This window comes from Gadus chalcogrammus, chromosome 14, assembly GCF_026213295.1.
Source record: "Gadus chalcogrammus isolate NIFS_2021 chromosome 14, NIFS_Gcha_1.0, whole genome shotgun sequence".
In the NCBI taxonomy this organism is placed as follows: domain Eukaryota; kingdom Metazoa; phylum Chordata; class Actinopteri; order Gadiformes; family Gadidae; genus Gadus; species Gadus chalcogrammus.
The window spans coordinates 10,826,981-10,842,905 of NC_079425.1; the positions used below are offsets into that span (position 1 = coordinate 10,826,981).

The following is a 15,925-nucleotide window of genomic DNA, read 5'->3' on the forward strand; positions in this document are numbered from 1 at the left end:
GACCACCCAGGCTCTGTGTTGTTAGCCAAGGCCGGGCTGTACAGGATAATCAAGGGTTGGTCACTGGTTGTAGTCAAGGTTGTGGGCTTTGCTGTCTGAGGGAGCCAAGGTTATCCTGTTTGTTGATTCTGGTGTCAGGCACATCCCTCTCCATTCACCTCCCACGTCCCACACACACTGATCTGAAGTCTGTCGCCACTCATAGCCAACAGCCCTTCTCTTTAATTGTTTTCAGTGTTTGATTATACGTATTATTATATATATTATTTTATCATTTGTTTTAATTTATATTTTATAATTTCACTATTGAATTAATCACATGTTCTAAATATACAACGACTTTGTCTTCGTATTTGTTATCCCTTGAACCCATGGATGACGGTCTCGGGGCGACCTTTACACATTTGACACACAGCTATGTTCGGTCCTGGTATGGTCCTGTGGGGTGTAGAGTCCATGCAGACCTCTCCGCCGTCCACAGCACCAAGCACAAAGGCCGGCATTGCCGCTGGGTCATTAAAACAACGCTCTCTTTCAAGGTTTACCCGCCAGCACAGAGAAGGCTGTCTTTGTCACCACGTTCTGGAGGGTCACCGCAAAGGGAGACCTTTTACTTAAATACTGGACGGCTTATTGGTAAAAATGAAGCCATATCATACTCGACTAAAGAGGAGCATAGTGCGAGACACTATGGAAAAACACTCTGACGTGTGGCAAAGTATGCACTGCTAATGGCTTAAGGGTACTCGCGTCAAGGGCTGCTCTTTACCAATGCCTTCATTAAGCATGCTTGGCTCCTGATGCTTCTGCATGTGGATACCGACGTCCACATGATACCTGTGAATGTGTCTAAATTAGTGGAGGAGGTGGTGGAGGTGTTGTACACAGACCCGCTTGAAACTATTGAACAGAGATTGAGAAATCTTAAGATAAGGGATTCTCCTGCATCGTCCAAGTTAGCCTTGCAAAGGTCAGCCTTTGGCCAGAATCTCTCCAACCTATCGTTGCCGTAGCGCGTCCGGTGGAATCAGGCCGTCAGTCTCCTCTCTGATCTCTCCCGATGAGCACACAGCGACCACAATTAAACAAAGCATCATCGAGTCCACTGACCATCTGCTCGGCTGACAATTTGTTTCCCGGAACCTCATGTAATGCTCTTAGTGCAGTTTGATTAGGTTCAGTATTGTTTATCCCATACAAATTCCTTTGTCAGCTTACCCTGATAGTAGTGTCTCCAAATATCCATCCATCACCATTAGCGTATACGCTTTGAGGTCTATTAGTGAAGCCTCTCGTTGGGATTCTGTGCTTTCATTGCAGTTCCTCTTTTAAAAATATCCTGGCCCCTTTTAATACACACCAGCTTTGACTTCATTATTACTGTATACAAGCTTGTCACAGACTTTTAGCACAGTGGTAAAGCAACGTTGGGAACTGGTCCCCCCTGCTGTTAGAATGGGAAGCAGTAGACTTTACTGGGATCCCAGTGGCCCTTCAAAGTCTCCTCTAGGTTTAGTTCAAGGGCTGAGGAAACAAAAACCAGGATTTCTCAGCTCCTGCATTGATGAAGTCACCGATCACATCAATGAACACCATAAACTGGCCTTCCAGGGCAGAACAATAAAACCACAGGGACGGTCATTTGAGCCCTCTGTTGGGAAGTTTCACATGTTCTTATAAAAAAGCTTGTTTTTGAGTTTGAGTGTCTTTGGAGAACGGTGTGGTGGTGGAGATAGAGGGCAGATTAGTTCAAGAAGGTTCTGAACAAGGCATCAGGCAGTTTAATCAAGTTGTCTATCCGTTGAATGGCCATCTCCGCTTTGTCTCTGTTTTCTCATCATACTTACAAGAGGGCCAACCAGATTGAGTCTTTGTCCTTCGGGATTACAATGTCATATGCTATGAGATAGCAGCTGTTTAGCTTGCAGGGTTAGGATCTTATCAAAAGTAAAAGCTCAAGGCTTTGTGTGTTTTTCTCTCCCTGCTTGTTTGTGTTGCGTTAGTTTGTCCTCGTTGTTGAAATCAACCTGGCACTAATTGAATCCCACCAGGGGATAAACCCTGACCGGAGTCACATCAAGATTAAAACACAATTCCGGGTGTTTTTCCAGCATTGTGTACGGTTGCATGTATATAAACAAAACAACTTATTGGTCATATTTGCATTTATATATTTACCTGCATCAGTCGGCTAGATATACTATTATTCAACTGGCCTCTATAGGCCTCTACATTTCACACTCAACAACCATTTTATCCTGTCCTGTATAGAAAACAGAAAATAAAAAGATTCAATGTATCCCTCAGACTATAGGCTACCTATTGGCCACCTCGCATGTGTTTTTCTTTCATTGCTATTTTCTAATTACATGTGAGTTCAAGGTTTAGTCAGGCTGTGCCAGAAGAAGTCTATAAAATGAGTTTATAAAAGCCACGTAGGGAGAGTTGCCTGTGTGCACACAGGGAACAAACACTCAGAGACTCAACAGTGATATAAGATACAAGGAATGTAATTCCCCCACAACCGGGGTCGTGGTAAATGCTTTCTATAGAGCATGGTTCAGCTCTGAGTTCACATTATCCGCACCATCACTATGGACATTGAGGACATTCAACTGGCGGACTCACAGGTATATACACAATGGTATACAAGGGCTAAAACACTGCGGATAGTGCTTCGACAGTAGCGGGAATGTGTGGGCATGAAGGGATGATTAGCTGTCTAAACTCTGTTCTCTGCGTTATAAGAGGCTGTTCTGTAGCATGGCTAGAGTGATGAGAAGGGCACACCAGCTATGGTAATACCCACAGAGTGAAGTCCCCCTTACAGATGTTTAAGACAAATCCCTAAGTATGAGTGTGTGCATATATAAATCTATATATATATATATATATATATATATACACATATATATATACACACACATGTTGTAACAAACACACAGAAAAACACACACGCCCACACACATCAAAAGAATAAATATTGACTGAAAGGTCAGGCTGAACTCTATCTTCACACACAGGTTTCAGAAAGAAGCGCGCCAGATAAAACGCAGAGAGAGAGAGAGAGAGAGAGAGAGAGACCCGTTTAATCAGAAAGATTTCACCTGGTCAATTTGAACTGTTTGTTTTCGACAAAGACACCACAATCCCGTGATTTTTCTCCCTTCCAAGACTGGAATTCCAATGCAGCGTTTGCATTGTTCAGCAGATTCCACCGATATAGAATTTCTATCAGGGTTATTGTCTCTTGTTTTTTGATCCTTGGATGTAAAATATCCTCGTTGTGGGGGCGTCTGGTTCTGTTTACCCCCCCTTCGGTCTGTCCTGTCAGGGACCTTGACATTACCAGGCTGTTGGACTTACCTCTTGTGTGCAAACACACTCACACACACACACACACACACACACACACACACACACACACACACACACACACACACACACACACACACACACACACACACACACACACACACACACACACACAATGAGTTTATGACGTATTCATTATGAAACAGTTTAGAAAAGTATACAAACAAATATACAAATCTCAAACCAATTGCCAATTTGTGTTTAAGTGTGCATGTGCTTGTGTGTGTGTGTGTGTGTGTGTGTGTGTGTGTGTGTGTGTGTGTGTGTGTGTGTGTGTGTGTGTGTGTGTGTGTGTGTGTGTGTGTGCGCGTGTGTGTGTGTGTGTGTGGGTGTGTGTGTGTGTGTGTGTGTGTGTGTGTGTGTGCTTGTGTTTCCTTTTCCTTTAAAAGTGGATGGTAGAAAAGGTTAAAAGAGAATAGGCCTATATAAAGTCGCCATCGCTTACTTCAAAGTGTCAAAGGTTTTTTCACATGCGGCTTTGATGATGTGGACAAACAGTGGGAGTTAAAATGTTTTCGCTGCAAACAGCTACCAGATTAAAGACCCATTTAGTTATGAGGATTCATCTGCCCGACCGTCACAGCAATAAATCTATATTTCTATAACCAGGAAAGGTGGTTGTCTTATTTAATGTTATTTTTTTACTTAATTATGTATATATTTGTTGTTAATAACAATACTCTTTACAATAAACATAATTGTTTATTTGTGAATATCATCAGTAATTGTTGTAGATATTTTTCAAACTACAATATGCATTTTATTTGCAATGCAATGAGCAGCTATTTAATCAGATGATTTTGTTTTCTTAGCAATTAAACAAGACAAAGACTCACCAAAAACCGATGTAACGGTTAATAATTTAAATAAATATCATGACGGAAAATAAACAAAGCTGCTTGGTAATTGCGCAAATATAATGGTTCTAATTTGTGTATTTTCAGACGCTTTTGTTGTGTCCCTGCCACAAATTATTTTCTCAGTGTGAGACTCTTATTAATGCACTGGAAAAAAAAAGCCAGAGAAATAGACGTTGCTAAAGAGAATGTGTAAGTTCCCCAATTAGCGCAGCCAGATCACAACTGTTAGCATGATGCAGGGAAACAATAGGGGAGGGAATGGGAGTGTGTGTGTGTTTATCTATCTGTGTGTAACTGTGTGTGAGTGTGTGTATTTGATTGCTCTTGTGCATGTGTGCTTGCTTTAATGTGTGTTTGTGTGCGTGTGCTTGCTTTTGTGTGTGTGTGTGTGTGTGTGTGTATGCTTATGTGTGCATGAGTGATTGCTTTTGTGTATGTGTGTGTATTTAAATGTGTGTGTGTGTCTTTGTGTGTGTGTGTGTGTGTGTGTGTATTTACTTGTGGATGTGTGTTTGTGTGTGCGTGCGTGCCGCACAGAATGTTTGGCTGCCGCAGTTGTCCCTTGTTTTGAGGAGCGCAGTGTTAGCCTGCGTGTAGGATTATGTGAGGGCATTAACAGCCTAGTCAGACGGGCTTGGCTCTCACCCAGGGCGGCTCCGTCCAACGTGTTCCTTCCCCGTCTGAGGAGACTGTTAGCTGATGAAGATGTGCACATGCGAGGCTGAAGATAAAAGAAAGTGGCGACCCGGCTCATTAGCCCCTGTGATTTAATATATTGACACTTGGATACAAATAATTCAGTGTAGTGGTCTCGATTGGTGGGGAGGGAGGGATCAATTTAATTAGTTATGAAATGTGCCTTCTTGTCACAGCGCAGAGGAACTGCTGACTGTTAAATAAAGGCATGCACAGTTTGAACAATAAAGCTATCGGATCCCTGTTAAAAATTAATGATGCACAAAAATGTAATTGATACAGTATCAGGAGTGGCTGATGGTTTGGAAATTAAGTTAAGTGGATTAACGGCTGGTTTAGTAATATGTTTATCGTGCTAATACAAATTCATGCTTCAGTAAAATACATACTTGTCGTTACGTCGGCAGTCTGGTATGTGGGTTTTGTTCGATGATCTTTTGAAGATAACGCTGAGGGAGCTCTCTAGTTTTCTCTTTATGGACATGGCCTGCACCATCCTAACTAAGAAATTATTTCAGGCGCAAGCTAAAGTACTGTTGATCTGTTTACCCTGACAGTTCAATCAAATCAACAGTACTTTAGCTTGTGCCTGCAAGCTGAAGTACATCAGATCGTTCAGAGCACTACATCAATACACAATCCTAAATGCTATCATAAGGTAGCAGCAATGTCAATGCATAACCATGCAAGTTAAAGCATCTCATGAGAGACTGTGGTGTGGTGGGAAACGGATCCTACTTCTTCATCGGTGGAATGTAGCCAAAACACACACCTCTTATTGTTTTTAATTATGCAACATAACCATGCTCCTCTGCAATTAGCAGTCAGAGTCCACGATGGTGGTGGGCTCTGACACCTCGGCAGTTTAAGCAGTGATAATGAACAGACTATCTGAGGGCGCACGCCACGCAACGCACTAGAAACGTGTAATGTCACACCTGAGTGTCTACTTTAAATCTGTCACCGATGGGTCTTTTAAACTAACCCTGGGACTAAGCCCTTTTTTAATACTGCCATCAATTCTCACTGGTTATATCAGCTAGCACAATACAACAGCGCAACGATGAGCAGGGCCTTTATGCCTCTCACTGGGCTTTGACAAATCGAGCAATTACGATTGCAGATTTTCGATGATGTCACGTTTCATCAAGTACGGTATGTTTGATAATTGAGGGCTATACACAAAATTTCCCAACTATACATGCACGGTTCTAGCGTCTAGTGCTTCTGAAAGAAGTGCCCGTTTGTCCTGAATAGGGTTATATAGCACCTGTTTAGATCACTATGTGACTCAGGCGCCCTCCTACCCTGGACCAGGGCGGAGGTTCGTACACTTTACATCCATTGTGCCCTCGACGGTTGAAAGGAAAATATCAGTTTGGCGGAGAACACATCTACCAGTGTGGCGCTGGCCCGGGGTCTCCTCCGGGCTCTCTGCGCAGCCTGTGTTTTCCCTGCTAATGTAGAGCAAACTGTTTTGTCTCTGCGTCGGTTTCCGCACGGCCATGGTGCTCCGCAGTGGGCACCCGCGCAGGGCGAAAGATCTGCATTAATGGCTTCTACTGTGTGCCGGCAGACTGCTGGGAGAAAGGGGGCCCGTGTTTTCTTAGGGCTCAGGGTGGCAAAGCAAAGCATTCAGCCCATGGCTCACGCAGAAAAAAAAGGACCTTTTTTGTTTTTTTTGGGGTGGGTGGGGGTTTGAACATTCCCTAAAGGAACACAATGAGTGACTCATTTGGTCCGACACATTTTCTTAAAATGTATTTCCCTGAGCATTGAATTATGATAAATAATTTAACAAGTGTCATAATTCCTGTAGTATGAAGAATACAGGACATTTGTTTATTGACCAAATATTCATTATTTTATATAAAATATGATGACGTTCTAAAACCTGCCTCTCATTATTAGGTGTGCCATGATTTGGGACAATGTTCAAAAGTCTTAACACTTGTTTGTGCTCTCCCTCCCCCTCAACACACACACGCACACGCACACACACACACACACACACACACACACACACACACACACACACACACACACACACACACACACACACACACACACACACACACACACAGCCCTGCTCTCTGCTGAACAACAGACAGGGCTCTGTTGTTCTGTGGCCCCAGCAGCTGGGAGGCCATAGTGAAGACAGAGAGCCAGTCTATCTGGGTGGGGAGGGGGGTGCACAGCCGCTGTGTGGATAATACCATTATTAGATTATGGGCTGTTCTTCTGTCTCACTTTTTAGAAACACTATATTTTCCCATTTACTTCCTTTGGAGGGAATTTGATAATATAGAGCATTCTTTGACGGCTGCTACATAACCTATACCTGTACACGTTTGGTTCAGGTGAATAGAACATGTTATGTTATGCTAAATTGACTTGCAAGAAACATACTAAATAACATACAGTGAGGCCGTGGCTGTGTGGTGTTGAACCTGACCTATCCGGCAGCAGCTACAGCACTCTCCCTGAGGCTCCTCTGCATGTTCCAACCCCCCCCCCCCCCCCCCCCCCCCCCCCCTGGCCTCCCAGCCACGTTCACATCACATGTTCCCGAAGGACTCTCCAACTAGTCTGTGTCAAATGGTCTTAAAGAGGCGGGCCTCCTGCGGTATAGGGGGCATTTGACGTCTTCCCTGTTTCCTTACAGCAAGGATGTAGGCCTGGGATAATGACGCTGACCCCGAGAATCACTCGGGCACAACACAAGGGACACTTTGTGTTGCTTTGTGTTCTTTGTTTGTAGTTTTTTGGTTTCATTTTTATATACGTTGTTTGAGTGTATGAAACGTGTTCACGCCAGAACCTCTTTCATTTTGAGGCCAGACCATGACCGATTCCTCCTGGCTTCACACGTTTAACCGACCCATTCATTCAGAATAAGAGATTGATTGGACATTATGGTTAGATTTAACAATTAAATTGGGATTATTCAAATAATTCAATTCATTATGTTGACAAATTGTACTATTATTATTATTTTTAGAAGTATAATTATTATTATGATTATCATCATTGTTATTTACATTATTAGTAGTATTATCCTACATTAATATAATTTTTTTTTAACATGATAATGCTAAGTAAATAATTTGTTATTTATGTTACTTACATATTGATTCGAACAACACCTTGGCTGCTCCTCATGCAGCAGTGTGAGGGTGCTCTAAATCTCTCTGAATTAGAACACAGTGTGCATGTTTCCAAGGAATTACATGCCGTTTTAGCGCACATTGCAGAGTAAGAATGTCATGAAAGTCAAGAGGGGATACGGGGGGGGGGGGGGGGGGGGGGGGGGAGCTAAGAAGTGGGTCTAAAGGATGGAGCGGGGAAACACTGCCCTGCCCTTCTTCTTAAACGCCTGCCTACTTCATGTAGACATATTGGGATGGCTGTTTTCCAAGGGAGCTTGTTATACTGTTCGAGGTATTAGTGGAACAAGAATTAATCTATTGGTTCTTCCCCTTGGAAGGCCCCGGCCTCACCCAGAGGCCTGGGTTTCCTGCACCACCCTTTCATGGCAGGGTCTCACACACTGACAGGACTGTGTGGACACGCTGCCGCGCCGCCTGTACGCAGTCAGACCGCACCTTTTGTCAGTCTAATCGGCCGCATCTCGAGCACAGAGAACTCATTCTGGGACTCAAAGTGGTCGTGTTTGAATAGCAATGGAAACATAGCATGGTTGTTGGTACAGGTAAGACCAGAGGTGTGGTCAAAACAAAGGCTCAAGGTGGACCTACACCTCCCCAATGGATTGGCCATAAGGTCTTGAGTATGTCAACAAAGCATACACAAACACATTTTTTGTATTGACTCAATAACCTTCACATTCAAAACAAGACAGACCAGTGCCACAGAGCATGTTTCTGTGTGAGTGTCGTGTTTCTAAAGCTGTGACAAAACAAGAGATGGAGTACCCCCATTCATATCCAGCGAGCTCCTTCTGGGTTCTGCTACCAAACAACACTATAGTCCCGGAGAACCAAGCTGCACCCAGTGTGCTGCAGCCGACATGGGGGCAAGATGGATGGCAGCTTTTGCAAAGGGTCCCATTACCTACCAATGGCACACCACGGATGGGTTTCACTCTCACTTGGAGCTACGTGTGATCTATCAGTTCTTTAGTAACAGCTGCACTTCGCCGGATTCGCCACGCTCCTTCTTGTTAGATAAAATCGGAACAACGGTGAGGTGAGGAAGAGTGTTCAGAAGGTGCGGAATTGGCTTATTGGATAAAAACGTTGTTAAAAGCAAAGAGACAACATGTTATTATTATTGCATTTGTATTCTGTGATTACACAGTGTACTTTTTCACTGAACGGCCTACGGCTCTGACGTTAAAGCTGTCGATCAATTTGGATGTCAGACAGTTTGATCACTTTCGGTCGTATTGTCAGCCATACTTACAACAAGCTTTACGATATGGTTTGAGATACGGTTTGATACTCGTTAAATCAAAGGAGCGCAGATCGAGCCGAGATAAGCCCCAGTGCGAGCCACGTATTGAAATATGTCAAGGAGTAATTATCCATAATATGAGAGCATGATCTAGCTGGTATTTTCAAGAGAAATCACACACTTGAAACATGGTGAAATGAATACACGCGTCTCAGTTTTTTCTCCCCATCCTATTAGTTGGCCAAAGCGACGTTCTAAAACCAGGGTCTATGGTGAGGAGTTAATCCCAGCAGGGATCATGGCAGTGTATGCAGGGTTCGGAGGGATAGCCGGTAGGGGGTCTTAGGGCATCTAGGGGCCTGTATAGAGACCGTAATAGACAGTGAGGAACATGGGTGTTGACAGGGACCCCGTGAGTGCTGTAATGCGCTGTACGTCTCCATTTGTGCTCAGGGTTGGGGTGCCGCTGCCTTTCAACATGTGTGTGTGTGTGTGTGTGTGTGTGTGTGTGTGTGTGTGTGTGTGTGTGTGTGTGTGTGTGTGTGTGTGTGTGTGTGTGTGTGTGTGTGTGTGTGTGTGTGTGTGTGTGTGTGTTTAAAGGGGAGCTTCTTTTCTTTCCTATATCTATGCCACATCACACATAGCACACAGTCTTCTGAAAAATGTTAAAGTCTGCTTGAAAAAAACAGGGAATATTTTGTTTAATTTAAATGATTGTCTTTATTTTTCTTTATTTCCACTTTATTAATGAAATGCGCTAGCTGTTAAGCTTCTGTTAGCTAACTGTTGAGCATCATTGGCTAGCTTTTGATGATAGCCAAAGTCAAAGGCGCAGAGGGCAGAATCAGGCTAGAGCTCCTCCTGACCACTCTGATTGCCACCTAATGGCTTATCCCTTGAATATGCTCCCCATCACACAAGCAGGCTGGTTCCATTCGTCACCTTCCAGCCTGGCCATCCTTGATGGGAAAACAGATTGCACGCTGGCCCGCTACAGCCGTCACCAGGTCATCTGAATAGATGATACATGTTGCTGGATCCCACCATCACCACCACCACCACCACTCCCACCCCTGGTGGAAACCTCTGTTGATGTGTGTGTGTGTGCTGGCAGAGACGACCCAGCCTTTGGCCCAGTCTGTTCTGACTGATCACTACAGATGCCCCTCTTTAAGTATTCCAAGTCAGATCCTCAGTGTGGCGTCTTGAGGGAGCCACAATAGCACCTGTTCCTCATAAGATAGCTGATTCATGTGTCTTTAATGAAGCCGCGGGGCAGATGGTGTGAAACGGCATTATCCTGTACTTAGCCGCGCTAAGACAAAGGGAGCGCGCCACCAGTGTAACAATGCGGCCGTGAGCAGGGGGGAGTAGGGAAGGACGCTGCCCAAGTGCCCCGCTCACATCTGCTGCGCTTCACCCTCAGCTTCCTCAAGATGATCTTGGCAATAGAAATATTCTGGGCACTCTGCCCACAGATGGATGAACGTGGGGGTAACTCTTAAAGAGGAGGCATGGGAGGGGGGGGGGGGGGGATTGGATGTGTAGTCACAAAGGAGAAAACTGACACCCACACACACATACACACACACACACATGTGTACACACACTCATACGCATGCACGCACACAGGCACACACACACACACAAATTAAACCCTCTTCTTTCATACATTATACATTTTCTGCCATCATTAGAATAGCATGAAGCAAAGATTAAAGACAAACAGGATTCAAAGAAAGTGGGGGAAATCTGTGAAGAGTGTGTAGGGTGGCATTCATCTTAACCCTGCCGACTTGGTTTAATAAAATCTCTTTCCTCCCAATCCCATGTTAAAGAACTTCCAATTAAATATTATACAATTGTTAAATACATAAGTGCATTGTCTGCTCTGTCTCTCTGCCAGCCAATAAGTGACAGACTGCCAAGACATGCTCCTCTATTTGAAGTGCCTCTAGACTTGATTTCCCGTTCTCTGACATTATTTGATGACTGCAAGGAGCTCGTTATAGTACAAAACAGCAATGCAAAGTCAATGCACCGATTTATTTTACTTTTGTGAAAAAACAATGTATAAATAGAAATATCAGATTATGTCTTACACATATTCATGGTAATTGTTGAAGCTGACCCCTTGACATTTTACCAAGGAAAATATACAATATGCACATTTTAATTAAATGATATTGTGATATTATGTGGAAGATGTATTTGTGTTTCAGGAAGAAAAGCTTTTAGTTAAACGTGGGGAATCTGTCCAAATTTGTGCGGCACAGATTACTGTTTGACGAGTAGATCTTAAGAGATAATTACACAGTTCTACTTGCTTGGCAACATGTACTTCATCAAACTCCTTTTTATTGACAAAGACCGAGTGGTACAAACCGGGAAGGAAGTGATAGACATATATTACTATTTTTGAAGCCAGCATTTTAGTGTTGTTTTTTTGTAGGACAACCACTATCAAAAAATAAATGTTAAATACAAATGTATTTATTGATTTTAGAATTTGATTATTTTTGCTCTAAAAGTGCATATTCATATCACATGTCTTGTTATACACTATACGAAGTGTGCACAAATATTTCCATGAATATAATTCCCAGTCCGTGCTGAAATTAATAAAAAAATATTAAACAATAAAGGCCTGTGAGGGCTGTACATTTGGCTGCCAAAAGCAGCAAAAACATACACAGATACAGTGAACAGCTATGTTCCCTTGAAATGCCCCTGACCCCGCCTCCCACCAACCACCCGCCCGTCACTTCCCTGACCCCATGTCGTGACATTACTTACTGCACGTTTCCATATAGTCCATCTTTAATCTGTCCAGTCCTTCTGGAAACCTGGAACACCCACACACACATACTCACACTCCCACACACACAAACAAACACACACACACACACACACACACACACACACACACACACACACACACACACACACACACACACACACACACACACACACACACACACGCATAAAGATGTTTTATTTGAGTACATTTATTGAAAACTGTTGGGTCTTTCTTTCCCACCAGCAGCACATTTTACATCCTGAAGGATTACGATACTTTTCTATTCTCCTGTAATATAACTTTCTACACTTGCACTTCTGTTAAAGCCCCGTAGACATAAAAACGACTTTATTTATTTCGTTTTCAGTCGAGCTCTGCACCTCTGGACGGATCAATAAAGTGGTTTTAAGTAGGTCTAGCTCGCTAGCTGTAAGAGAGAATACCGGGCCCAAAAAACACCAGTCAAGGGCATGGGGGGGTGAAAAAGTGAAGATCATAAGCAGACCTCAGCGAGAAACAGGGGGACGCCGTCGCTCAGAGCAGGTTGATTTCATGCCCCAATGCAGCGACGGTAATTGCACCCAGACCCCGTTTTATTGCGACTTGATTTTAAAGAGGGATGAATAGAGAGACATTCTGTAAAGTGTTTATTTTGGGGGCTGACCTTTATTAACCCTCTTTCGCAGGGCAGGTTCCCCTGAGGTAGCCCGGGTCCGCGCTAGATTAACCCTTGCAGGCCCATGGTAGCCGGGGCTGCTCCCCATCACGGCCCACCAGGAAGCAGGGGGTGACAGTAAGATTGGACCTTAGGTCTGCGCGTGTGTCCCCTGAAACAGCCCCCCCTCCCCCCCTGCCAAGCATATCCTCAGACATATGCTTCTCCACCAACTGTTCACACATGCTTGAACTCACACCAACTCACACAAAAGAAAAAGACGAATGCAAACACACAGAATACATGCAGAAAACACACGCACACACACATGTACACACACAATTTTATAGCTCATGATTATACTGCTAAAGTAGCTTCCCTTGACATATCCAATGGGAGCGTTATGATCAGGGTCGATGGTGAAGGATAATATGTGATTGGAACAGAGAGCCAGAGGATGACATTAAAATGATATACAGCATGCAGCCAGCAGTTTTTGGTCTGTCTCAGATTTTTTTCCCCAACCAGAAAACATTTGTTGTAAATTACTGGACTGTGGGGAATGGATGCTTTTACGGTCTGTGTAAGTGATCATCCAAGATTATGGGCCAAATGCTTTATAACTAAGCAGATGATCTTCTTTTATCAGTTCACTGTGTATGGTGTGTGTGTGTGTGTGTGTGTGTGTGTGTGTGTGTGTGTGTGTGTGTGTGTGTGTGTGTGTGTGTGTGTGTGTGTGTGTGTGTGTGTGTGTGTGTGTGTGTGTGTGTGTCTGTGTGTGTGTGTGTGTGTGTGGTTATGGAGTGAACTTGTGTATAGCTTAGTTGAACCTTAACATGTGTGCAATGCATTGTATAACTCCCGTCCTGGACTTTCGGTAACGGCAATGTTGTTTTCGCAATCCATGTGCGATTTGAAATAACCATTATGATCGTCGCCTTCATCTTCATCAGCTTTCATTCATGATTGATTCTTCATGGTCCCAGCTCACACACCGGCTCTAAAGGCCCAGCGAGGTGAGGGATGGATCTAACAATGGGTCCTTGGCCGGGCCCTTTGATGTAGCGAGGTGAAATTGTGTCTCAGATGAAGAGTAGACGCAGACGGGCCCGGTACCGCGTTAGCCCACGTGGTCCGGCCGTCACTGGAGAGTTCCCCTCTGTCAGTACACGTTAGGGCCAGCTGTGATCTCCCCCCTTCCCCCTCCACCGCCCACCCCTGGCATGGGCTGTCTGTGTGTCTGTGTGTGTCTCTGCTCAGGCCTGCCTCTGATCTCCTGCCTCCTCTTTGTTCAGCAGGTCCAGGGTCACATGCCTCCGCTCATGATCCCCATTTTTCCACACGACCAGCGCACGCTGGCAGCCGCTGCTGCCGCCCAGCAAGGCTTCCTCTTCCCTCCAGGAATGTCTTACAAGCCAGGTACGCTTTCCTCTTCACTACTCCTTGTTCCTGTTGCTCTGCCCTGCTATGGTGTATGCCTGTAATCCCTGTGTGAATTCCCTATAATGTCTTTGCGTAGCAGACGTGACGAAGTGCATGTTATTTATAGATGACCCCTTCTCTGTCTGTATCACTTTGATTGCAGTCGATGTGAATAGCCCTAGTGTCTCCCCAACTGGATCCATACGTACTGAGCTTCTTCACAGTGAACAATAGACATGGGTGAAGAGGCCGGAATGTAGAAGTTCTCCTCGAAATTAGAGAGAAAGTATCACACAGGAGTGATCTGACTGGAGTCACTGTTCAGGGATCCTTTGTTGGGGCGGGGGGGGGAATTATTAACATAAAACAAAAAGCATACTGACTTCCAATTATACTAAAATGTCCTGATTTCTAATGACATAGCGATGTGGGTAAGAGGCAAAGGGAATCAAGGACAAGGGAATAATGCGTGTGCCGGCAGTGTGAATCCAGCACAGCAAATGCCAAATAACAGGCCCTTCCTGAAGGTGCAACTTTTCCAGTTGCCTGTAACAGCATGCCTTCTCCTCTCCTTTTGTCTTTTGAATAGAGGCAGGGGGGGAAAGGCTCCACACGCAAGCATTCCAAAAAACACATTTGTGGGAAATTGCCGTAACATGTTGATTGATTCCCTTGCGATGCAGTAACCTTTATCCTTTATCTCTGCCTGGTTCATTCTAGTGAGAATTAAAGATGTGCCACCAATGAGTACTGTAATTAAATATTAACAAAGAACCGCGGACCGGGTCGCTCCCTGCTGCTGCTCTCAGCCTCACACCTTTTGTCTGTCTGTCCCAGTCTGTGTGTTTGTACGTGCGTGTATGTCTCTCTCTCTCTCTCTCTCTCTCTCTCTTTCTGTTTGCGTGTCTGTCTGTCTGTGTGCCTCTTTCTTTCCCTCTCTCTCGCTGTCTGTTTGTCAGTCTATCTGTTTCTCTTTCTCTGGCTGTCTGTCCATCTCTCTCTCTCTCTCTCTCTCTCTCTCTCTCTCTCTCTCTCTCTCTCTCTCTCTCTCTCTCGCTATCTTGCGCTCTACCTCTTTCTGTTGTCCTCTTTCGCACTGTCTCTCGCTCTCACTCTCTTCTTTACATTCTTTGTGTGCATGAACAGAGATAAATGACACAGACAGATCCTTCTCTGGACCTTTTCTGACTGCCCGGGAGCAGTAGATTGTAAGAATAAAAATAGACTTTCATAGTTAGATTAGATTCAATAAAGTAGGCCAGACTCTAGTCTATTGGATCCGATCACTGGATCACAGAGCGGAGTCTGCAGAAGAAGAAGAAAAAATAAATGGATAAAAACACGAGGAAGTCAGCAGGTCCTTTGCAGGGAAAGATTAAAAGGTGTAGTAGTGCAGTTAATGAATGAACTATAAAACCACATGAGAGAAAATAAAGTCAGCTATTTTGGAACTATGGAGCCATGACAGCTTAAACAAAGTGCCTGGGGGAGCGGCCGTGCCCTGTGTGTTTTTCTCCCATAGATTCAGCTTGGAAAAATATTTAGCTGAAATAAACGCAGCCATTATGGCAACGTGGTAAGGGGTCGCCACGTGTGTACTGCCTGCATTATTCATGAGTTCATAAAAAAGTGGCAAAAAAGCGCTCTGACTGTGACAAAAAAAACAACGACTTTAGCGCTCACACAGGGATGTATTCCGGA

The 15,925-nt window shown here is 44.3% G+C and overlaps 1 protein-coding gene across 7 annotated transcripts in view; it reads left to right on the forward strand.

Moving 5' to 3' along the window:
- Window positions 1–15,925, forward strand: part of sox6 (SRY-box transcription factor 6) — a 136,242-nt gene that overhangs the window by 80,645 nt on the left and 39,672 nt on the right. For 5 of the 7 annotated variants that reach the window (XM_056607953.1, XM_056607956.1, XM_056607957.1 and 2 more), the window contains one exon: window positions 14,098–14,221. In XM_056607953.1, coding sequence (XP_056463928.1) covers window positions 14,098–14,221 — 124 coding nt within the window. The remainder of the gene's footprint in view (window positions 1–14,097; window positions 14,222–15,925) is intronic. The other 2 variants (XM_056607955.1, XM_056607958.1) reach the window with 1 other exon arrangement.